Genomic DNA, 24,833 nt, shown 5'->3' with positions numbered 1-24,833 from the left:
TGTTCATTTCTTTTGTTTTTTAGATTCCACATGTAAGTGAAATCATATGGTGTTTGTCTTTACCTGTCTGACTTGTTTCACTTAGGGTAATACCCTCTAGGTCCATCTGTGTTATTGCAAATGGCAAAATCTCATTCTTTTTTATGGCTAAGTAATATTCCATCATGCATCTATACCACATACTCTTTATCCATTCATTTTTCGATGGACACGTAGGTTACTTCCACTTGGATATTGCAAATAATGCTGCACTGAACATAGGGGTGCATATATCTATTCAAATTAGTGTTTTCATGTTCTTCAGATAAATATCCAAAAGTGGAATTGCTAGATTGTATGCTATTTCTATTTTTTATTTGTTGAGGAACCACCATACTGTTTTCCATAGTGGCTGCACCAGTGAACATTCCCACCAATGGTGTATGAAGGTTTTCTTTTCCTCACATCCTCACCCATACTTGCTATTTCTTGCCTTTTCAGTAAGAGCCATTCTGATGGGTATAGGGTAATATCTCATAGAGGTTATGACTTGCATTTCCCTGATGATTAGTTATGTTGAACATCTTTCCATGTATCTGTTGTCCATCTATTATATGTCTTTGGAAAAATGTCTATTCAGTTCCTCTGCCCATTTTTTAATAGGACTCTTGGTTTTGTTTCATTTTTGGTGTTGAGTTGTGTAAGTTCTTCATATATTTTGGATATTAACTCGTTATTGGGTATATCATTTGCAAATATCTTCTCCAATTCAGTGTGTTGCCTTTTCATTTTTTAATGGTCTCCTTTGCTGTGCAAAGCTTTTTAGTTTGATACAGTTCTAATTATTTATTTTTTCTTTTATTTCCCTTTGCTGAGGAGATAGATTCAAAAAATTGATAAGACTATGTTTTCTTTTAATTTTATTGTTTCAGGTCTTACATTTAGGTCTTTAAACCATTTTGGGTTGACTCCTGGTAATGTTTTGAATAAAGGTGATGACCGTGGGCATCCTTGTCTTAGTCCTGCTCTTAGAGGAAAACTTTCAGCTTTTTACTGTTGAGTATGATGTGAGCTGTGAGTTTGTTATATATGGCCTTTATTATGCTGAGGTATATTCCCTGTATAACCATTTTCTTGAGAGTTTTTATCATAAATCGATGTTAAATTTTGTCAGGTGCTTTTTCTGCATCTATTGAGATAATCATTAGATATTTATCCTTCATTTTGTTAAGGTGGTGTATCATGTTGATTGATTTGTGGATGTTGATCCACCATTGCACATCTGGAATAAATCTCACTTGATCATGGTGTATGATCATTTTGATGTATTGTTGAATTTGGTTTTCTAACATACTGTTGAGGATTTTTGCATCGATGTTCACCAGGGATGTTGGCCTGTAATTTTAAGGCTACTGTTTCCTTATTGATTTTTGTCTGAATGATACCTTCTTATGTAAGTGGAGTGTTAAAGTCCCCTGATCTTATTATACTATTGTCAGTTTCTCCCTTTATGTGTGTTAATATTGGCTTTGTCTATTTAGGTGCTCCTATGTTGGGTGCATTGATGTTTATAATTTTTAAATTGTTTTTGTTGGATTGATCCCTTTGTTATGTAATTCCCTTCTTTGTTAGTCTTTATTGTAAAGTCTACTTTGTCTGATATGAGTATTGCTATCCCAGTTTTCTTTTTGTTTCTATTTGCATGGTATATTTTTTTTTATCCTTCACTTTTAGTATGTGTGTCCTTAGGTCTGAAGGGAGTCTTTTGTAGGCAACATATAGATGGGTCTTGTTTTTTCATCCATTCAACTAGCCTATGTCTTTGATTGGAGCATTTAATCCATTTACATTTAGAGTAATCATTGAGATGTATGTATTTATTGCCATTTTGTTGTTTTTGTAGTTCTTTTTTGTTGCCTTCTCCTTCTCTTGCTCTCTTCCCTTGTGTTTTGATGTTATTCTTTAGTGTTCTGTTTGGATTTCTTTCTCTGTATTTTTTGCTTATCTCTTATAGGTCTTTGGTTTGTGGTTATCATGAGATTTATATATAACACCCTATATATATAGCAATTTATATTAAGTTGGTGGTTACTTAAGTTTGAACATTTTAAGCACTATATTTCTACTCCCTCTCTCTCAGTGTTTGATGTACTTGATGTCATATTTTACATCTTTTTATTTTGGTATACCTGATATAATTATTGTGGATACAATTGATTTTATTGCCTTTGTCTTTTAATCTTTATACTATTTTTATAAGTGATTGACCCACTATCTTTACCATATGTGTGCTTTTACCAGTGAGAGTTTTTTTTCTTTCATTATTTTCTTCTGGTTATGACCTTTTCTTTTTTTTTTTCCTTAAGATTTATTTATTTTAGAGAGCGAGCATGTGTGAGCAGGGGGAGGGGCAGAGGGAGAAGAAGAGAGAGAATCTCAAGCAGAGTGCAGAGCCTGACACAGGGCCAATCCCACAACCCAAGATCACGACCTGAGCCAAAATCAAGAGTCAGACACTTAACTGACTGAGTCAGGTACCCCATGACCTTTTCTTCTTAAAAAGAGGTCTCTAATATTTCTTGTAAGGCCAACTTCATGGTGATGAACTCCTTTGACGTTTGTTTGTCTGGGAAACTTTTTATCTCTTCTTCAATTCTGAATGATAATCTGGCTGGGGAGAGTCTTCTGGTTGTAGAATTTTTTTCTTTTTGGACTTTGAATATAGCATGCCACTTACTTCTGACCTGAGGTTTCTGCTGCAAAGTCAGCTGATAGTCTAATGGTGGTTCCCTTGTATGTAACTAATTGCTTTTCTCTTGCTGCTTTTAAGATTCTCTCCTTATCTTTCATTTTTTAAAAGATTTTATTTTTAAGTAATCTCTACAGCCAACATGGGACTTGAACTCTTACCTCCGAGATCGAGAGTTGCATGCTTTACCCACTAAGCCAGCCAGGTGCCCCTCCTTATCTTTCATTTTTTACATTTAATTATTAATGTGTTTTCTTGTCAACCTCTTGGGGTTCAGCTTGTTTGGGGCTCTCTGTGCTTGCTGGACCTGGATGTCTGCTTCCTTCCTCAGGTTAGAAAAGTTTTGAGCCATTATATCTTCAAATAAGTTTTCTGTCCCTTTCTCTGTCATTTCTCCTTCTGGGACCCCAGAATACAAATGTTAGTATGCTTGATATTATCATATAGGTTTCTTAAACCATCCTCATTTAAAAAATGTTTTTTTCTTTTTGCTGTTGAGCTTGGATCATTTCCACTCTTCTGTCTTCCAGATCACTAATCTGTTTTTCTGCATTCTCTAATCTGCTGTTGATTCTCTCTAGTGTGTTTTTCATTTCAGTTATTGTATTCTGAGCTACAGTTGTTTTTTTTAAAGTTAGCTATCTCCTTGTTGATGTTCTCCCTCTGTTCCTCCATACTTCTCTTCTGTTAGATGCATTTATGAACATTATTTTGATCTGTCAGATAGATGGCTTATCTTTGTTTCATTTAGTTCTTTTTCTGAGGTTCTGTTGTTCCTTTGTTTGAAAGATATTCCTGTCTCCTTGTTTTGCCTGACTATCTCTGTTCGTTTCTGTGTATTAGGTAGATCAGTTATGTCTCCTGGTCTTGAAGGATTGGCTTTATGTAGAAAGTGTCCTGTGGGGCCCGGAAGCACAGTCCCCCCTGGTCATCAGAATCAGGCATTCCATAGTGTCTCCTTTTTTGGGCTTTGTGTTCATTCCTCTTTCATTTGGTCACTACTCTTGTGGACAAACCAGTGGGTAGGGCTGATCCCCCTCCAATTCCTGGCAGGAGCTGCTTTAGCAGGGCATCATTCTGTCTGAGGCTGCCTGCTGGTGTTGCATGTAAAAGCTTCTTGGATCGTGGGGCGAGACTGGTCCCATCAGGGTTCTCCTGCTGGGTGAGGTAGGGCTGGAGACACTTTGTCTTCTGTTATGGGTGTGTTGAATATGGTACATCCACAGAGGAGTGTGGGGTAGGGCAAGTGGTGCTGGTAGTATAGATGGAGAGTGTTAGAACTGGTACCCACCAGTGTTAGGCCAGCTAGACAGGAGGGCAAGAAATGGCACCAGCTAGTACTTCTGTCATGGAGAAGTTCCTGCAGATCCCTGCTCCTTCAGCACATACCCTAAAATTAGTCAGCAAATCTCATTCATGTGTGGCCCAGGTGCTTTTCAAACTGCTGCTTTGCTATGTCTCAGAGCAAGTAAGTTTGTGCACAGGCCTTTTGAGAATGGAGTCTTGGTTTTCTGTAGCCCTCCAGTTCTCCCAGAGTTCAGCCTCATTGATATTCAATGAGGGACTCATTTCCGGGTGCCAGGCCCTCAGGGTGGAGGTGCCCAATGTGGGACTTGAACCCCTTGCTCCTCAGGGAGGATCTCTGGTGCTGTGATAGCCCTCCTTCTTGTGTATTGTTGTGCTGGAGGTATGGGTCCCGTAGAAACTGTGTCTCTACCCCTCCTGTCCTTCTTGATGTTGCTTTTCCTTTATAGCTTTGTCTGTGGAAGAGCTGTTCTGCTAGTCTTGAGGGCATTCTCAGAGAGTTGTCGTATATGTAGTCGAAGGCTTGATGTGTCTGGGGGAGGAGGTAAGCTCAGGATTCTCCTACTTGGCCACCTTGATCCTCTCTCTGATTCTGATGTTCTGTGGAAGAACCCATTGATTGATGCAAGGTCATAAAGATTTATGCCTATATTTTCTTATAAGATTTTTATACTTTAAGCTCTTAGACTTAGGCCTGTGATCCATTTTAAGTTAATTTTTGTAAATGAAATAGAGGGTCCAGCTTCATTCTTTTACATGTAGATATCCAGTTGTCCCAGCACCATTTGTTGAAAACAGTAATCTTGGGCGCCTAGGTGGCTCAGTTGGTTAAGCGACTGCCTTCAGCTCAGGTCATGATCCCAGAGTCCTGGGATCGAGTCCCACATCAGGCTCCCGCCTCAGTGGGGAGCCTGCTTCTCCCTCTGACCCTCGCCCCTCTCATGCTGTTTCTCTCTCGCTCTCTAATAAATAAAAAATAAATAAATAAAATAAAATAAAGATTTAAAAAAAAAAAAAAGAAAAAAGAAAACACTGATCTTTCCATCGTTGAAATGTCTTGACACCTTTGTTAAAAATAGTTGCCTATAAATGTAAGAATTTATTTCTGGACTCTCAAATCTATTCCATGGATCTATGTGTCTCTCTTTGCTAATACCACACTGTTGCTTAGTGTGGTATATAATAAGCTTTGACATCAGGAAGTGTGAATTTTCTAACTTGTTCTTTTTCAAGATTCTTAGGCCTATTCTGGGTTCTTTAAATTTCTATATGAACTTTTGGGTCAGTGTCCATTTCTGCAAAGAAATCAGCTGGGATTTTGGTAGAGATTGCATTGAATCTGTGGATGAATTTGTGGTGTATTGCCATTTTTACAATATCAGGTATTTTGAGCCATGAATATGGAAGGGCTTCCTTTTTAGTTAGAGCTTCAGTTTCCTTCAATAATTTTTGTAATTTTCAAAATACAAGTTTTACAGTTCTTTTGGTGAGTATTTGTATGCAACTTTTCTATGCTTTGGAAGGTGCTGTTGATATTGGTCACAATAAAAGTGCTGGTTAAATAAATCTAATATGCCTGTCTTAATCTCAATTAAATGTGAAACATGGAAAGGCATTCTTCATTCATGTCTCAAGTCTATAATCATGTAAACTGTTATATAGGATATTTTTTTCTGATAGGCACTGTAAATAATCCCAGTATATTATCCCTTTTCTACAATAAACTATTAGCATTAGACATTTTTCCTTTTCATAATGTTGGACTGACATCATGCCTTATTTCCAAAGCATATCATTGACCTTTGACATTATCAGTAACCCTTGACAAGTGTGGTTATCAGATTGACAAATTAACTCCTGATTAAATGAGAAAAGAAGTGGAAATTATGAATCATGTTGTGGTTTTCTTTGGCAAAGCCTTTATCTATGGAGCAGAAATGAGGTATATGACAGAGACTTCCTGTCTCCAGTTAACCCTTAATAATCAATGTTGTAATAATTGCAGTGGAGAAGATGTATTTTAAAGGGTCTTCATTGCAGTTTAATTTCGATTATGTGGCATGAATATGCATTTTTTCAAAAATCATAAACATGACTTTTCCATTTATTTTCCTAGTTGATGGTTACCTATTTAAGACTAACCTAGTATTATGATGAGCCCACTGAGGAAAAGTCAGTGTGTTGGCTTTTAGAGAAATAGCTTTGATGTTAACTTGTGTCGAAATAGCCAGTGACTTGGGGTGGATCATGTAACCTCTCTGATAATAGTTTCCTGTGTAATTGAAATGATTGACCACTAAGGTTTCTCCCTGCTGTAATATTCTATGACTGCAAAGCACCTTGACTTTCTTCATATTCTGCTTGCAAACCGTCTTTTAGATGGTACAGAAGACATTGTTCCACATACAGATACGTTCCTCTAAGCATTAAATTTTAAATAATTGTACTTTGGCTTTGAGATAGTTGTTTTTTAAGCACAAATAGTGGTGAAGATTAATCTGACCATCTCTTCGTATTCTTTTGCTGTAGTAAAATGGTCACTTAATTGTAGCAGTTTGCTAAATTCTAAAAAGTTTAGCTTATATATCACCCCTTAGTTTTTTTTTAATTTTGTGATTTTAAATAAATTCAGATAACTGTCTGTCCTGTTTTGTTGCTTAACATGAGTAATCACTTCTATTGACATTTAGCATATGCAGAAACTTTTAACTATTCCTCTTAAATATTTGAGGTACCTCTATCACATATACATAAATGATTCTATGATTGGGCAATTCTCACTTGGGAAAGTTGGGGGAAATTTCTTGGGATAGATTCTTGAAAGTAGTTTAAGGAAATCAAAACCTATGTATTTGTAGTCATTTCACTCAAATAAGTGAATTGTTTTCCAAAAGCCCCATATCCCTTTTATACCATGATTGCAACAATGTTGGCTTCATCATACTCTGGTCGACAGTTGGGAATTATTTTTAAATTGTGGCTAATGTAATAGTTGAAAAGTGTATGTCCCTGTTCTAGCTTAACTTTTCATCAGTTACTTCAAAGACACTTCCATTATTTCATAAGACAATAAAGAGGAGTAGAAAGAGAATAAACTTTTGAGGTGTTGAATATTGGTTTGAATCTTAGTCTTGCCACATTCTGCTTGTGTCCTGACCTTAGGCTGGTTGCTAAGCCTCTCCAAGTCTCAAATTTCTCATTTGGGAATATGGGAATGTTCTAGGAATAATTCCCAGGATAGGAGTAAATTTGACTTCTTAGAATTGTATAAAAAGCTTTCAAATGGTAGCCACTTCTCCTACTAGGGATGGTGATGATGAGAATCCTTTCCCATTGTTCTTAGGATTCTAGTGGCTTATTCTGAGTTCTTTTGCAGGATGTTGAATTACTTTAAATCCTTAAAGCAAGCAGGAAAAGCCACTTAAAGTCAAGAACCATCCTCATGGGGTCTAGCTGCTGTAATTTATTTAAAGAATCTGATGCTAAAAGATTTTGGCCAACAGTGATTCTAAATAAAACTTGGTTTACTGTTTATAAGGAAGATGTCACACATACCACATACTATAATTACCTTGGTTCTACTGCACATTAAAGCTGTTTGGGATACCAAAGCATGAGAGATGTATTTATCCAGCCCCCTGACTGTTTTACACGAGATCATCAGGCTCAGGAGCCATGGTGTCTGCCTTGGAACTAGAAAATGCACTGCTCCTTGCATACCCATTTATTAAATACAGCACAAGAGGATAGGGTTGCTTTTAGTACCCCCCCCCCACCCCCTGCCATTTCCAAGTGTTGGGAAACAGTTGAGAGTTGCAAACCTGCTCTGATGACGTAATCCTGGTGTAGCCAGCATTTCCCCTGGTGAAAAAAGGGATGAGCCTGTATTTCAGTGTTGGTTTATGATTATAACTTTTATCATACTGAAAAAGCAGATTTTGTTTTGATATGTGATAAATTTAGGGTTTCACATCAGGGAAAAGTGTAGATTATTTAGCAAATCTTGTTGGGACAAAGGCTATCTTTTCAGCAGAAGCTAGGTTCCTACTTCACACACTACATGCAAAAGTATTCCATATTGATGGAACCTTTAAACAAAAAGTAGAGTGATAAGAGCGCTAAGAATATAGACTTAGATAGAAAAGGCCTTTTTCTAGGAACATTAGTACAAAAGAAAAGATTAATAATTATGACAACAAAAGTTTTAGACTTCCCTTTTGTCAAAAACTTTGTAAATGTGATGGATGTTAACCATAAGTAGATTTATCGTGGTGATTATTTTTCAATCTATACAAGTATTGAATCATGTTGTACACCTGAAACTAATATGTTCTCCATCAGTTATGTCTCAAAAATTGTAAATAGTATTAATAGCAAACAACAAACTGGGACAAGATATGTAACGCATTTATTCCAGATAGGACTTTTTCAAACCAGCAAGTAAAGATGACCCTGCAATAGAAATGTAGATGGACAGACACAAAAGAAAAAGTATGAAGGGCTAGGAGACCTGAAAAAGTTTACAAGTGGCCAATTAAAATAATGTGCTCTCAGTGCTTGTATGTTTTTAAGAGTAATACCTGGTATTGGTGAATGAGTGAGGAACAGGTACCACATACATATTACTGAGGGTATATAAATTATAACAGCCTTTCTGGAGGCACTATGGGGACATAGAACAAAAGTCTTCTACCCAGGAATTCCATTTATCAGAATTGTTTAAAGGGAAAATACTGATTTTTTTTTTTTTTTTGACTTTCAGAATTATTTAGAAAGAAGGAAAATTGGAAACAAACTGAATGATTTAAACAGCACCTGTTTAAGTTAAACCACTTGTTTAAGTTATGTTCACTGACATTTCATTGACAATTTTAAAGCCATTAAAAAGCACTATAGAGGGTTAGCTAATGCCTTGGGAAGATAAGTGAGAAGTTTTTAAGTTTACTAAGTTTATTAATCTTGCATTAAGTTTAAAAATTGGTTACAGAGCATTATGATATATAGGTGATTTAACTTTTTAAGAAATATTCTGCAGTGAAGATGGGTTTTTGTTTTTAAAAACATTTTACATGAGTAAAACAAAACATCTTTCACTTTTTGGAGACCAAAGAAATAAAAGGCAGTGTCACTGATCTTGGAGAACTTATAATCTTTATGGGTAGGTGGAGGCTAAAATTTTTTATAATTGTTTTATGTGAATTTTAAAATAGTCACAATATAGGCATTCTTCTTCCTACTAAGGAAGGGGACATTATGGAAAAATTGGACCCTGAGTTGAACTTCCTACGATTCGAACAGAGATTTGAACATAAGAGTAACGATTATGAGGCATAAAAATGAAGAAAATGTGGCAGTCATGTTGTGTTAGGGACAGTAGGAGATAGACATTAAGATGGATACACCTGGTGTAGGAGTTCTAGGGAAGATTGGACAGAGATGCCTGAATCCCTGGTTTAAATATTAATCTTCTGCAGATTCTTCATGATCATTAGTAGTAAATACATCAGGCCTATAAGCAGCCCTGCACAGCATATGCTTGAATCCTATCTAGAATGATAACATCACTGTGTTCTAAATTGAGTCTGATTAAGCACCCATGCGTGCACACACACACACACACACACACACACACACACAGAGTTCTACACAGGCCTCAGTGGAATCTGTGGTTCTCTGGAATATACTAGGATACTATAACATATTGACCTGCCAAACACTTACATCATCCATATCACATCTTTTTTTTTGTTTGTATATTAAGCCTTACTAAAGACTCTCCACAATTTTTATTGTTTTTTTATGTGTGTCATTAATAGAAACTCTGCTTAATTCTGTACCCTTTTTATAAAGCGATTCTGTCACTTCAACTTACTTAAAAGTCGAATTTTTTGGACTATGTGATCTTTATTTTAAAAAGGGGGAAAATAGAGAAACCTATGGCAAAGAAATTGAAAATCCTGCCTACTCCAACTCAGCGTTGCTGACATTTTTTTTTTAATACTTCAGTATTTTTTCTTGTTCTTTAAAATTGGGATCCTACTATACATACAATTTTATTTTTTTAAAAATTAGAGCATGCGCACACACATGAGGAGGGGGGAAGGGGCAGAGGAAGAAGCTGACTCCCCATCGCTGATTAAGGACCCTGGGATCATGACCTGAGCCGAAGGCAGATGCTTAACTGACTGAGCCACCCAGGTGCCCCTGTCCATACAATTCTAAATCATGGTTTTGTTTTTCCACTTGACATCATAACACAAGCTTTGCTGCCCCTCATAAAAACTCCTCTTATTCCTAATTTTTACACCTCTAATAACATTTTTTTTGGGTAACAAAAGTTCCTTAAATTTTTCTTTACTGTCCTTGGTGATCTTTAGATATTCTCTTCAATTAGGACTTTGTATAATAACAAAGATGGGCACTTCAGGGACTTCTCCTCTACTTGGTGTAACTTCAGAGACAACAGCTAGTACACAAGTGATTACTGACCAAATAGGTAATCAAAGGAACCTATTTGAGCCAATTTTTAAATCCGTGCTTCCCTGTCCACCCCTCCCCAAAGTATATATGCTATAAAAATAGTTGTAACTCCCTACTAACCACTCATTCAGTTATTTAGAAGAGCGACTCTATATAAAGTGTTTAGGGGAGTACCAGGCACGCGGGTTCTAAGAGTTGGCTGTTACTGGGGCGCCTGGGTGGCTCAGTTGGTTAAGCGACTGCCTTCGGCTCAGGTCATGATCCTGGAGTCCCGGGATCGAGTCCCGCATCGGGCTCCCTGCTCAGCAGGGAGTCTGCCTCTCCCTCTGACCCTCCCCCCTCTCATGTGCTCTCTCTCTCTCTCAAATAAATAAATAAAATCTTTAAAAAAAAAAAAAAAAAAAGAGTTGGCTGTTACTATTCATGAAAACGCTCACTTGTGCTAGCTTGCCACCAGGGGGCAGACTGTGTTGGGAAAGAAGTGACAACCCGGCGGGAGCTGTTAAGTCTTTTATCTAGTACACCTTTCGTTTGTGTGCGTGCGCGCACGCGTAAGTACGTGTACCTGACTGCACAAGCAAGGACTACTCTCTGACTTCTGACTTGCCGACTAGCACTGCTACTTTTTATTCTTACAGTTCCTTGTTCTGCTGTTTAAAAGGACCATTAGCGACGTTTACTTCTGTTATAGGTGGTATAGCTTAGTATAAAGTAAAAAGTTGAATGAATGTGATGAGTGGGTGGCACATTGCTAATTTCTTCTTTTGGGTAGTCTAGGCTAAAAGATTTCCCTTTGAACCAGGATAGCCTAGAGTTTGCTGTTACTTCACAAGCCAAAAAAAAAAACGAACAAAAAACTGCATGACATCTGAAATGGGGTGGTATCGGGTCTGTTTTTAACACCAATATTTAATTTGATTCTATTTAGGATTGTAATGCTGATTGATATTTTAGTTACAAGTTTTTTTTGGGGGAGAGTGGCAGGAGGAGAGGTGGTTATGACATACTCATGCAGAATCTGGAAAAAGGGTGATTGTTTAACAATAAACTGATAAAGTGAAAAGGCAACATCTCAGTGTAGTTTTCTTTAATTCCTTGGTTATTTGTGGTTCTGTTGCCATGGGTGCGGTGTGTTTTCAAAATCCATCCTGTGTGTATCAACAAGTTGTATCTTTCCCACAGCTAACCCTTGATAGATACTTGGGTTTGTGTCTCTTATTGACAGCTTCTAAGATGATAGGCTCCAGAGTTGAGGAAGAGGGAGAAGGAATTATTCAGAATGTCCTTTCCTGCCCATCTTCTTCCCTCTTCACACCCTAAATGTTCTGTAGACTTTCTGAAACCATTGCTGCCCCCTGTACTTTTTAATAGCATTTAATACTTAAGGTTATTTACAGCTAACATTTTCTACATTTATTTCTAAGTCCTGTTTTCTGAGGAAATCTTGGAAACAAACATAGATCCTTTTTTGCACGTTTTCTTTTTTTAATGGAAAAAGGGTTATTGGGTTATTCCTGATTATTAATATTACCTTTGCTTAAGTAAGCATGTTGTGGGGTACTTTTCTTTCATCCACACCTTCATCTTCCTTTAGTTTTTGCCATCATATTTTAATGTACTCTTACAACTACCAAGATAAACATTTAACAGATCCCAATAAAACAGATCCTAGCTTGTTTCTAGTCTCAAAACATTACTATGAGAGGCCACCTGATTTTCCGTAAATGCAATTGATAAAACAGTTAAGTGTCTTCTTGAAAATGTGGCCTGATTAATTTTATTCCTCTGGAACTATTATATTACATCTGGTAGAGAAATTGTGTTAACCTTTTTTGTTGATTAGTGAGGTCCTCAGAACATGACTATTAAAGTTGAACCTTTTATCAATCTGTCACTAATAGAAGTTTTATTAAAAACCATACCTGGGAACATCTATTACTTGAAGCCATTTTATTTTTTTTATTTTTATTTTTTTTAAGGATTTTATTTGTTTATTTGACAAAGAGAGACACAGCGAGAGAGGGAACACAAGCAGGGGGAGTGGGAGAGGGAGAAGCAGGCTTCCCGCTGAGCAGGGAGCCCGATGTGGGGCTCGATCCCAGGACCCCGGGATCATGACCTGAGCCGAAGGCAGACACTTAACAACTGAGCCACCCAGGTGCCCCTTGAAGCCATTTTAAAAAAAGAAGTGTATCCGAAGTATCGGGTTTATATATAGATTTACATGCAAAATACTTGAAAAAAATGCCCAGTGTCATCAGTGTGAATATAATTAAAATTTTAAAAATCAGAATATAGATGACTGAAAAGAAATCTTAATTTTCTCCTAATTCCTAAATAAGCATTCAGTGCTCAAAGTAGTTAATTTCCCTTAGCAATCTTTCAAGTAGTGAGAGAATTCGTGACCTTATTGGTTGTTATATAAAGCTCCTAAGACCACCCACTTTCTCCTCCCCTTTACCATCTCTGATGAAAACCATAACAACCCCTAAGCATGTACAGTGTGATGTAATTCAGAGGCTGCTTACTGCTGGATCTGCTTACAGGAGATTTTAGTCAGAGGAAGGGTATTGTTTTGGCAACATCTGGAAGTGAAAACGGAAGCCAGGAACATTTGGATAGCTCTGGGTTTTTTTTTTTCTTTCCCTTTTGTGTATGTGCAGTGGAATGACATTTGCTATGTAGGCATGTTTTCTCCCGCTGTTATTTCTTGGCTTTGAAGAGTACTGAGTTTACAAAGACAGTATGTGATAGTCCCTGGAAGCTGTTTCTTCTGTGAAATCTTTTCACCTGCTCTGAAGACATGTTGTTGTCTCCCAAATTCTCCTTATCCACCATTCACGTACGACTGACTGCCAAAGGATTGCTTCGAAACCTCCGACTTCCTTCAGGGTTTAGGAAAAGCACTGTCATTTTCCATACAGGTTTGTCTTGCATACATCTCTGTTGAGTGGTGCATGGGGGACATCTTGATTAACTTGCAGCTGCTTATCGGAAATTTTCTAAGGAGATACATACTTGAGGAAAGAAAGCTCTGAGAGAACAAGGCTTTCTTTGGAGAACTAGGCATTTTGCTCTTAACATTTCAATACACGAGCGTCTGATAACTTTGATTCTGTTTAAGCAGATGTGTGTTTGTTTTGTTTATAGAGAGCAGAATTTTTGCCTTGGTGCTCCCTAGCTCTTTTCTGACACGAACAAGATCTGTGAAAATCAACACCTGTTAAATTACATTTTACTTCAGATGATTTTGGAAATAGGACGTGTGTAAATTAACATTGCTCTCCTCCTTCAAGGAGGAGATGAAATGAGAGGGGTTCTATAGTTTTTCATTATGTACTTTCTCAGTGAGATTATGATAGCTTAGCTTAACATGCTGAACGATTTCTAAGTTCTAAATATTTCCAAAATTAAACATCCTGGCAGTTGTGGAGAGGTAAAAAGTGAGCCACAAAACCAAACAAAACTTAAGTTTTCCCAGCTTCCTAGTGAAAATGTTTGCAGTCACAAAAGACTGCCTTTGTATTCTCTGTGCCTAAGATGGAAGTAAATGCAGTGAATATTTTAGGCATCTGTAGACCTGCATGCTCACTTTTAGGGGATTCAATTAATTGCCTCACATTGTTCCCTTTTGTTCCAGATAATAATTGCAGTTATGGTAAATGATGTTGGTTTTATGCTGTAAAAACAGGTGTGTTATTATATTTGATTCTGGCTGGTTAGTGTTGACTGTAATAGGACTGTTTGAGTATGTAAATAGATTTTTTTTCTTGTTTCTTATTCATGTCAGCCCTGATGTGTCTTGTTTTCCATCTCTGTCCCTAGTGATTTTTTTTTCTTTCAGCTGACTGTTTTTAGTTTTCCCAGAGGCATCTCCCTTCCCTCGTGGGATATCTCTCATTTTTTCCAGGACCTTCTCATGTTTCATAACTCCCCTTGACCTGTCACTGAAGTCTGCCAACCTTTCCCTCGGCCTGAGCTGGCAGCTGAAGGTAAATGAGGTGTTAGAAGCCAGAACAGTGGCCCTCTCTCTCCAGGCCTAAATGCCTCTGTCATTTTTTCTACCTTAAAAAAAAAGGTGAAGAAATAAAAGGGTGTCTTGTATTTGCAATAATCTGTATGATCTAAAATAGCTCCAGATAGCTTTTAACTTTAAAAGAAAGAAAAAATCTGTGCTCCAAGTAAAAGAGAAAGTCAAACTGTACAGAGGTTCTACAATTCCAAGTGAGCCTGTGTCTTGCCCAGGCCCCCTGCCCTGAGGCCACCACTCTCCCCGGTGCTTGCAAAGCCTTCCAGTAACTTGCTCATCCTATGTAAGCCTGTGTAGATGTTTATAGACTCTTTGGTTATAAAGGAATGGTATATTATATATACTCTTCTATAGCTTGCTTTTTAAAGTTAATATATCTTAGATTTTCATGTTAACACATGTTTATCTACTTCTGCTTTTTAATAGTCATGGGGGCCGTGATCTATTTAACCGATCTTCTTCTGGTGAACATTTTAGGTCGTTTATTGTATTTTCGTGAAGCAGATAAATTTCCAAGGCAGCTTAAGCAAAAGACAAAAGACTTTTATTATCAGACTTTGACTAATAGTTGCTATTTTAGGTACCTTTTGTTTTTGGAATTTCTGTAAAAACACTTTGCAACATTTGTTTGGCTGTAGTGAAATTTTTGGAGCCTGTGTGCACCTAGAAGTGATCTAGTTTACCTTCTTTGACACCAGGAAGTCAGAGGCCCAGAGAAGTGAATTAATGTGCTCAAGGGCACAAAGGGGCAGAAATGGGATTAAAACCTGGCCCCTCTGTTTAGAACTCTTGGCTTCTAGATTTTCCTGGCTGCGACTTCTGCTGTAATTCTGTTAGATCTGGTGAATAATAATGATGAAAAAAGAGGTGTTTTTTTTTTCCCCCCTGTGTAGGAAGCATTTAAAAATTATGTAAAGACTATAATTCTACTTATCCCCAGTAAGAATCTTTTGTGAGCTTATCCCATATTATGTAATTTAAAGGTCTGAGACATTTCTCAGTGAAATGGATACTGAAGTCCCTGCATGTAATCTTATGGGCTATGAGCTGTAACTCGTGTTTGTATTCTTAATAAAGTGAGTGCTGTTGGCCTTGGTTGCCAGAGTGGCAGCGTGGGATTCTAGAGCTAGAGTAGTGGCTCAGTGTAAAAACAAATAGAGATTTAAAAGGGTAGAGTCTTAGGTTCTTAAAACCAATTAGTTGTGGATAAATGAGGAAGAACAGTGATTCAACTCTGACTGATGTTATAGGGCAGGATAAAGGAAAAACATGGTGTCATGAGTATTAACTGAATTTGGGTGATAAGGGGAGAATGAGTTTAGATAAGATGAATTTTCAGGTGTAATACATCCAGGGTTATTAATCTATAGCCAGAAAAATTCATAGCATTTGGGGTTAAGGGGACCTCAGAAGTCATCTCACCTGATTCCTTTATTTTGTAGCTCTGTGTGTTACTAGCTTGGTTACTAGCAGAACTAAGGCCACAACCCCAGGCTCTTGGAATCCATATCTAGTGCATGTGACTTCTGATCTCAGGGTTGTGAGTTCGATTCCCATGTTGGGTGTGGAGATAACTTAAATAAAAACTTAAAAAAAAAAAATTTGTTTAAAGTAAGCTCTACGACCAGCATGGGGCTTGAACTCAAGACCCTGAGATCAGAAGTTGCATTCTCTACTGACTGAGCCAGCCGGGTGCCCACTTGCACCTTTTTCCAGTCTTTTACATTGCAGGATTTATTCATTCATTTCATAAGTGAATACCTATTAGACACGGACTGTGTGCCAGGTTCAATGCTAGATGCTGAAAATATAACCAGGACTAAGTCACACATGGCTTCTGCCTGCACACAGCCCATAATTAAACAGAACGTCAAGTGATTACAGTAGGACATGGACTAGACAATAGGCAGCTCCTAGCAGGTAAAGCTAACTTTATCGAGGTCTTCCAGAAGAAGTGCCGGTTAAGCTGGAATCTCAGGATATGTGGAGTTAGCCAAGACACAGAAAGTGCTCAAGGCGAGCATACAGCATGGGAAAGCCTCGAGCTAGGAAGAGGATGGCTCCTTCAAGGAAACTAAAGAATTTTAATATGTCTGAGCATAGAATGTAGACAGAGAGGTGCTAGCAAGAAGGAGGGTGATCACAGGGACCCAGGCGGACCAGGGCCCCTTTATTGAACCCCTATATAAGGGGACACTGTGTGCTCCAGTACGTTGTTCTTGGGTGGCACCCCTTCCCAGAATGTGTTGTCGAATCCAGGAGGTCGTGGCCTCTGTAAATAGGGGAAGACAAGGAAAAGTGAATTTGTCAGCATTCTGAGTGATGTTGCAGGATGTCAAGCACAGATGAAGATCTCCACGTCAGGGAAGTGCTAATCTTCTAAGAAGTCCAGAAGTGATTTCAGTGGCTTGCCAAAATGCTGGCAATAGTCTCTCTTGCCAAAATAGGCAGCTCTATTTCAGAATTTTGCCTCTGCGTATGGGTTCTCATTTTATAACGAGTCATGGAAGGAAAAGAATCTTCTTAGTTGAAATATTCCTTACCACCAGTTTTATTAGAATTCAGTTTCTCTTTCAAGCTGGAGATACCTGTATTTATTATGAAAAGTACCATTTTGAACCTCAGAGTTAATATATTTTTTGATTGAAGTGAAGGCAGTTCACTGCACTTGGATTTCTTTTTGCTGAGCTAGTGAGATTAAAAGTTATTATGGGGCGCCTGGGTGGCTCAGTAGGTTAAGCTTCCAACTCTTGATTTCTGCTAAGGTTTCAGGGTGGTGAGATCCATCCCTGAGTCATCTTTCATGCTGGATGTGGAACCTGCTTAAGATTCTGTCTCTCCCCCTCTCTCCCTCTGTAAAGAAATAAATGAAAGCAATTTATAGCAAAGGGGAGGGGTGTAGTACATATATACTGAGGAGGGGCAGAAGGATTGTTATTTTTAGAGAGACAGTGGTGGGGGCAGAGGGTGAGGGAGAGAGAATGTCAAGCAGACTCCCCACTGAGCGCAGAGCAGAATCAGGCTCAATCTCAAGACCCTGAGGTCTTGAGATCATGACCTGAGCGCTCACCGACCGAGCCACCTTGGCTCCAGAGGAGGGGCGGAAGTATTATTAATGGAACAAGATATTTACTTAAAGCCACACTAAAGAGAGTCATTTAGACCGTTCAGTAAGAACGGGGCAGAATACGAGTAAATTTGTTTAATTAGAATGAAACTCCCCAAATTATGTTTGGTATTCATTTTTGAGGCTGTAAAGAATTGCTTTTAGCTGCAGTTTGAGACAGCTTAACTAAGAAGTAACTTATTTGTTTCACCTAACTTGTTTGTTTCACCTACAGTGTTGTTCAGTGGCTCAGCAACGTCAGGATCAACATCTCTATTTTCTTGGCTCCCTCCTCCTGTTGCCTCGCGGTCTCACGATTGCTGCTCCAGGCAGGAAAGAAAAAAAAAAGAAAGAAGAGAAAGGGGTGGGTGGGTGGTGCCAAATCACAAAGCTTACGTCTCATTGGCTAACTTGCAGTCACATGACTGGCTACCTGCGCGCGAGGCTCTGGAAGTGAGTGACTTCTCCATTCTCAAGAGCATGCAGGTACAAGACAGGTTAGAGCCTTTTGATGGTATCTGACCCAGAGAGGGTCAAACCCTTAGTTCTCAAAAGCTGATATTAGCTGCTTAAAAGTAAGGGGAGTATATCATTTAACAAGCCTGACCTTGCAACAGACTTTGTTATTTTTTTTTTTTTCTCTTTCATAACGTGGATGGGTTTTGGTAATGATTACCTATCTTGTAATTATTTCAATTAAACACTTTGAAGTCACTTTGGACATATAGATCAGTATTTGATTTTGATGTTAAATGAAGTAATTTTCAGTGATAATACATTGAGAAAGAATGTCTCAACTCGACATATGGCTTTTATATATTTAAAATGTGTTAAAGGTTAATATTTTTATTCGTACATTTGTGGTAAGTATTGCCAAGGTGACGCTAAATAAACTTGAATTTCTCTTTTGTTTCTCACACTACGAAATTCAGAAGTCAATGAAGCCATTTTAGAAGGCTTCCATAAAAAAACAGATGTATTAGAACTTGTGTGTAAAAAGTTAAAAGATTCAATCATTTGTAGATTACAAAAGACATCAAAGGGACCAAATTCAAGAATAACAGATGAGAGACATAGCCTTCCACCACTCCCTTGTTCCTGTACTGTGAATCCACATTCTTCTTTCGGCTTCCTTGAAAGCAGGCTTGAAGATCTTGCTGGCCTTTTGCCACACTGATAAGCACTTACTGAGAACTGATGTTGTGAATGGCGTTAGGCTAAAAACATTTGTCATAGATCGATACTAAGCTCTGGGCGCTGTGGCGGTCTTCGAGCCACAGCTTTGCTATGACACTAAAAAGGGCCATTTTGTAGTTAGAGCAGTCTACTTAAGAAGGCAGTGTTGTGTTAAATCAACTTTCATTCATAATAGGTAATGTTTTGATAAGTTGTTTTTTTTTTTAAGGATTTTATTTATTTGTCAGAGAGAGAGAGCACACAAGCACGGGGAGTGGCAGGGAGAGGGCGAAGCGGGCTCCCCGCTGAGCAAGGAGCCCGATGCGGGACTCGATCCTAGGACCCTGGGATTAGGACCCGAGCCGAAGGCAGACGCTTCACCCAGGTGTCCCATGTTTTGTTAAGTTTTTTAAAAGTTAGATGTAACTCACATGTTTCACAGAGCTGAAGTTTTACTACACTAAGTTGTGTTTTAATGTAGGAATCTATTTTCTCCCAAACATGGAAAGTACATCATACATTACAGTTTGGAGTTGGATTCAGGATAGGAAAATTGCAGTGTCTTTCACCAGGAGCAACTAGAGGAATATGGCAAGAAAATTTAGTAAATACATAATTAGAACAATTGAAATATTCTGAGAGAGTTCTGGTTAATAGAGAATCACCCTATAAATAAAACAGTACAGATTATAATACTTTGTCTTAGCTCTAAAACATGTTTTAGAGCTAAAAATGGTTCATTAACAGTATATGCACATTATTTATTAGGTAAAAAGATGTCAGATGTGGCTTTAAATCTTTCCGACATTGAGCATCATTTTTCTGTGTTCATCTTAGGTGATATGTTGAGTTATTTTAGCATGTGAGAGTCCTTTTTATAAATAGCAATTATCTAGCTCTTGGGAAAATTAAGACCAATAGAGCTTTCTTTTGGGTGAGAGACTTGCCTTTTTCCCTTTGTTCTCTGGTGACCCGAGTTTGAGGCACCTTTCTCTTCAATTTTTTTTCTTTAACTGGTTAGTATTTTGATCGAATTACCTTCTCCTTTTTATTGTTTGTGTCATAAAAATTTCTAATGTTGGTTGTTTTAATTAGCTGTTTTTCATTTCAACTGGAAGATAGTCTGTGGTCTGTAATACACATTTTTGACCCACTTTGTCACAGTTGGGCACCTTTTTCCCCCCACATTTAGGTCTTATGCCTGCATGTGCCTGGGTTCGGTCATGCTGTTTCCCTGGGTCTCCTGTTTTTTCAACATAGGATTGCAGCAACCCAGATGCAGGGGTTAGGGACATTATCTGTGGCTATGAGTGAGCACTGACCCACAGGGGATGGCCTCACGGCACAACGGTGACCTCACGTGAGCTGGCTAGCTCGAGATGTAAAAGAGAGGGGATAGCGTTCAAAAATTCCAAGCTAGCAAATGCGCTTGAGGTAGGAACTGCAAAGCGAAGGGCTTCGTAGACTTTTTGGTCTTGTTTTGGAATCTGTTCCTAGTGGTGACAAAAATGTTGTTCTCGGTGCTGCATTCTTCTGTGTGTTAAATTAAAAAGGACACCTTGTGGGTGTATGTCAAAATTACTGAAATCAAAAGAACTGCTTGGTGTAAGCGGGCTCTGGGATGTCAAGCAGGTTTTTAGCTGCCTATTCATTTGGGTAAGTCAAAATGATCATTAAGACAAAAACAAAAAACAGAAGTCCACATGAAGGCTAGAATTTAATATTTTCGGTAATTTGTTTAATAATAAAGGGGGAAAAGCCAGTACCAATGACTGCTGTCTTGAGAAACAGCATCTCATTCACATTGGTGGGAACTTGGTGGGTGATATATATTTTATTCCTTTCCTTGTGTTCTGTGAAAAGTCCTATCCAGTTTGCTCATCTACAGTGAGTATAACAAGAGATACTTGTTTCCTATTTAGGTTGAAATAAAAATTCAGATTTTTCCTCTATTTTTGGATGAAATTTTGATGAAATTCCACTGTTTCTGATGAAATTTTGATGTTAGATGATTACAGTTAAAATATTTACATTCAGTATCTTCGGAACTATTAGTGTTACAGGCCTAAAATTGTAGTACTTGCAAATTTTTTGCTCTGTTCCATTTTTATGCTCTTTTAGTCCTGAAATTCATAAACTTAACATTAAGGTGAACTTCTAGATTTTTTAGAGAACCAATAAATCGAGGGAGGTAATATCTTCTTAAAAGTATTCCTGGATGTAATGAATTTGTTTCCTTTGTAGTTAGTAGTCCATTTTAAGAACATGAGAGATCTGCGTATTTCCTGCCAGCTACATGGAAAATGGTTATAGGTCAAGTTTGGAATTTTTTTTTTTTTTTGAGGAAAAATTGCATAAGCATAATTATTCTGAGATGGGAGTTTTTAATATGAATATACCTTCTGTTCTGTAATCTGCTTTTAAAATTTTAAAAAGAAAAACCCTTTTACATGTAATACAAACTGTTGCAACAAATTCTGACTATATATAGTAATGACAAAATATAGTATTGTAAAATTTTAAATGCTTAGGTGTCTTAAAGTCTTACCCTCCACCCCAAAGAGAATTAACTTGGGTAATTTTAAAAGTCTTAATATCATTTTCGTGAGCTTGAATTGTTCCATGTAAATAAATGCCATACCTACCTAGAATAGAAAAAATTGTATGTGGCTTCTAAATTGTGATTACTATTAATTCTTTCAGAGTAAACAAATAAAGGAACACTACAAAGGTTTAAATAAATTTAAGGTAATAAATTGATGACATGAATGACAACTTAAAAAAACATCTTGGTGAGATGATACAGATTACCAGGGATTTACTAGTCCGTTGATACAAGTAGGAAGTATGTGTTCATACATTTGCATTAGGGGCAGTATTCAGGACAGTAGCAGATAAAGAGCTGATTGCTCCTCAGGAAAATGACATGGTGGATGATTAAATTTGGAGAGTATTATGGAGCAGGTGAGTCTAGAAGGGATCCTTTTTGGAGCCTAAAGAGCAGAGTGTCAGTGTCGTAACGCCTTCCTCACTGTGTCCCACGCCAGACTCTCCCTCTCTCCGCCCTCGCTCTCATCCCCACATGCTCATCTACTCCTCTTGTGTTATTTCCTAGCTGGAAACTCATGACTCCTCCCAGGCTCCCCTTGATCAAACTGGTCAGGACCCCTGTTCTGCCTCATAAACACTGTTTCCTGCCTGTTCTCACTGCCACAGACCCATGGCTTCTCTGGGCCTCCCTCCTGACCTGCCTGTGCACCTCTCCTCTCTTTCACGGTGCCCCCAGACCCCTGTTCAGTGTCGCCCTCTGCCACCTCCATGATAAAACCTTATGTCACCTTGACTGTGCTTCAGCCACCTCGTTGTGCTTTAACTCTGGGAGTACACAGGGCGTCCATACCCCGGCGCCTCTGCTGGCCTTTACTCCTTATCTGTCTGCCAGATGTGCAAATGCCCGTGCAAACTCGGCCTCCTGAACCCTTTGCTGACTGCCCCAGATCTAGGTGTTTCTCCATCTGGACTCTCACCACACTCTCCACGCAATTCTGTCAGCTAATGATCAAATCATATTGCCATTGCTGATGGCATCTCTCTCACTGATGCATGCAAGTTCCTTAAGAGCAGGGACCAGTTTGTTAGAAGCACATCCAATTGACATTTACTGAATGAACAGTAGTCATTTGGGTGATTGGTTATAACTGGATCCTCCCTCTTATTAGAACATGTATTTCCCAGTAGTTTCCATTTAATGCTTTGCTTCCGTGGGATATCTCAGGGTAAGCGCCCATCATCCAATGCCTAGGAAATGAACTGAAAGAACTTATGTAGAGATAGGTGTCCCTTTTAAGGGTTTTAGGAGTGCTGGGTCAGGTCAAGGAAGAAAGAATAGAATCGGTTGTCTGTCCAGAGCACTGGCAGAGATGGAGAGGGCCCTCACCAGCCCATTAGTTCATTACCTACATTTTATTACCTCACACATACTAGTTTTCAGTGCAGATAGGTGGATTCTGTGAGAACTGAACAGGAAGAGATGAATACTAGGGAACCACGATTCAGCCAAGATGCCGGCGGTCTTCATGCATGCCTGTCCACCACCACCTTCCTCTACATGCCTCCCCTCTCCCCCACAGGACACCAGGACAGGTCCTACCACCACCCAGCAAAGTTATCATGGGAGATTTCGAAAAATACTTAGTGACCAAATGACAAGGTCAATAGGTATACAAAAAAACTAGGCAACGTTAGTTATTAAATGCAGTGTATAGTTTTGCATTTCGTGGAAGCCAAGGCAAACTATTCCTGCAGGTCTTGTCTCTTACTTGACTTTACCATTTGGAAAGGCTTGTTTGGCCTTAAGATAGATGTGTCTTCAGCAGGTAATAGGTTGGTCCACGTCTTAATGGTTAAGTTTTTCTCAAAAACCTTTTTGTCTTGACTTGGGGATCTATATGCCTGAGTGACTAGAACCTGAAAAGGGGGCCTGTTCCTCTTTACCCAACTACTTTCTTCAAGATGATGATAAATAAGTTTATTAGACTAGTTTGAAATTTTATTAAATTGAGGTTTTGGAGTAGAAGGAACAAAGATAACAAACAGTGTTATCCAATTGTTTTCAAGTAAGCACATGTCTTTGATTCATGACTTTTGTTTTCCTGATGGAGGTTTCAATTTCATTAGAGTAAGTCCCAGGACGATTGGATCAGACATGATATTGGTAATTATCTTGTTGACAGATATCCAAATCTATGTAGAAGGTAATATGCAATTTTAAGGGTTTCTGACTAAGTTGATTCTTTGAAATCACATGTCCTGTTAATGGGTATAATAAATTATATTTTTAAATACAGCTGCATTGCCAGAATGGTAACATGTTAAAAAAGGGGACATGGGCAAATTTGGTTCATATTTTAATTTCCTACAAATCATGGTTCCTGTAGGACTTAAGGGAAACTATTTTTTAGTATTATGAAGTACCCTTTTTATGAGCATTTTGGCTTTGAGCATCATTGGAGATTTTTGCGTCATTTCTGATCTTCAATTTGGCCAGGAGTGAGGAGGGGGGGAAGATGCTCAAACTAGGTCATCAGCTACCATGTGGCACAATTTTGTCCTTAGGGAGCACAGTATATGGAGCAGAAGATTGAGGTCACAAGTTGATTTTCCAGCTCTAGGTAGAGGGCAGTCTGTTTGCTTATTTGCTCTTATGTTAAATTTTGAAGACATGTACTCTTAGAAGGATAGTATGTCAGTGTTTTCTTTCCTCCTTAAATGTAAATGTATTTTGAGTTGTCACATATGACAAAACCTGTATTATTTAGATTTTTGTCTCTATTTCCCAAGGAAGAAACATGGATTGTTTTTTTGTAGCTAAGTGTTAACAATTTAAGTGCTCAGAATTTAGTTTAACCACCTTTATTTTTTTTTAAAGATTTTATTTGTGAGAGAGAGAGCGAGCACGTGTGCATGAGTGAGCGTGAACAAAAGCAAGGGGAAGAGGTAGGCAGAGGGAGAAGTAGGCTCCCCGCTGAGCAGGGAGCCCGATGCAGGGCTCCATCCCGGGACCCTGGGATCATGACCTGAGCCGAAAGCAGATGCTTAACTGACTGAGCCACCCAGGCATCCCCAATTTAACCACCTTTAAAAAATACTTTCTAATTTTGAAAAGGTGGTATGTTTACCCCATGATTAAAAAGTATAGAAAATATATTAGAACACCTTGTATCTCTCTGGTTCCTATTTTCTGAAAAGGTAAACAGTGTTAGTACTTGTATGTGTATTATGCAGTAATTTTGTTATGAACTTACAAGCAAAATGGAAAATGTGCTCTTATATTTTCATCATCACATGGCAGAGCATTCTGTCTACAGTGCTCTTTACTGTGGTTTTCTCATTTACAACAGAGCATGTCCTAGTTCTCCGTTACAACTGTGATATTTCACTATATAAATGTACCATAAGTTTAACCAGTCTTCTATATGGACATTTGGGTTGCTTTTTGATCTTGTCCT

General features: G+C 38.2%; 1 protein-coding gene across 8 annotated transcripts in view; it reads left to right on the top strand.

Moving 5' to 3' along the window:
* MTUS1 (microtubule associated scaffold protein 1) overlaps positions 1–24,833 on the top strand; it is a 165,205-nt gene that overhangs the window by 98,909 nt on the left and 41,463 nt on the right. The window contains exon 1 of one of the 8 annotated variants that reach the window (XM_032413539.1): positions 12,811–13,437. The exons of the other annotated variants lie outside the window; for them this stretch is intronic. Within the exon in view, the coding sequence (XP_032269430.1) occupies positions 13,317–13,437 (121 nt within the window). The 5' untranslated portion in view covers positions 12,811–13,316. Of the gene's footprint in view, positions 1–12,810; positions 13,438–24,833 lie in introns of those variants that run through there. 8 annotated transcript variants of the gene reach the window in all.

The sequence above is a fragment of the Phoca vitulina genome, unplaced genomic scaffold (assembly GCF_004348235.1).
Source record: "Phoca vitulina isolate PV1807 unplaced genomic scaffold, GSC_HSeal_1.0 scaffold15, whole genome shotgun sequence".
Classification (NCBI taxonomy): Eukaryota; Metazoa; Chordata; class Mammalia; order Carnivora; family Phocidae; genus Phoca; species Phoca vitulina.
This window is presented reverse-complemented; position numbering and strand designations above follow the sequence as displayed.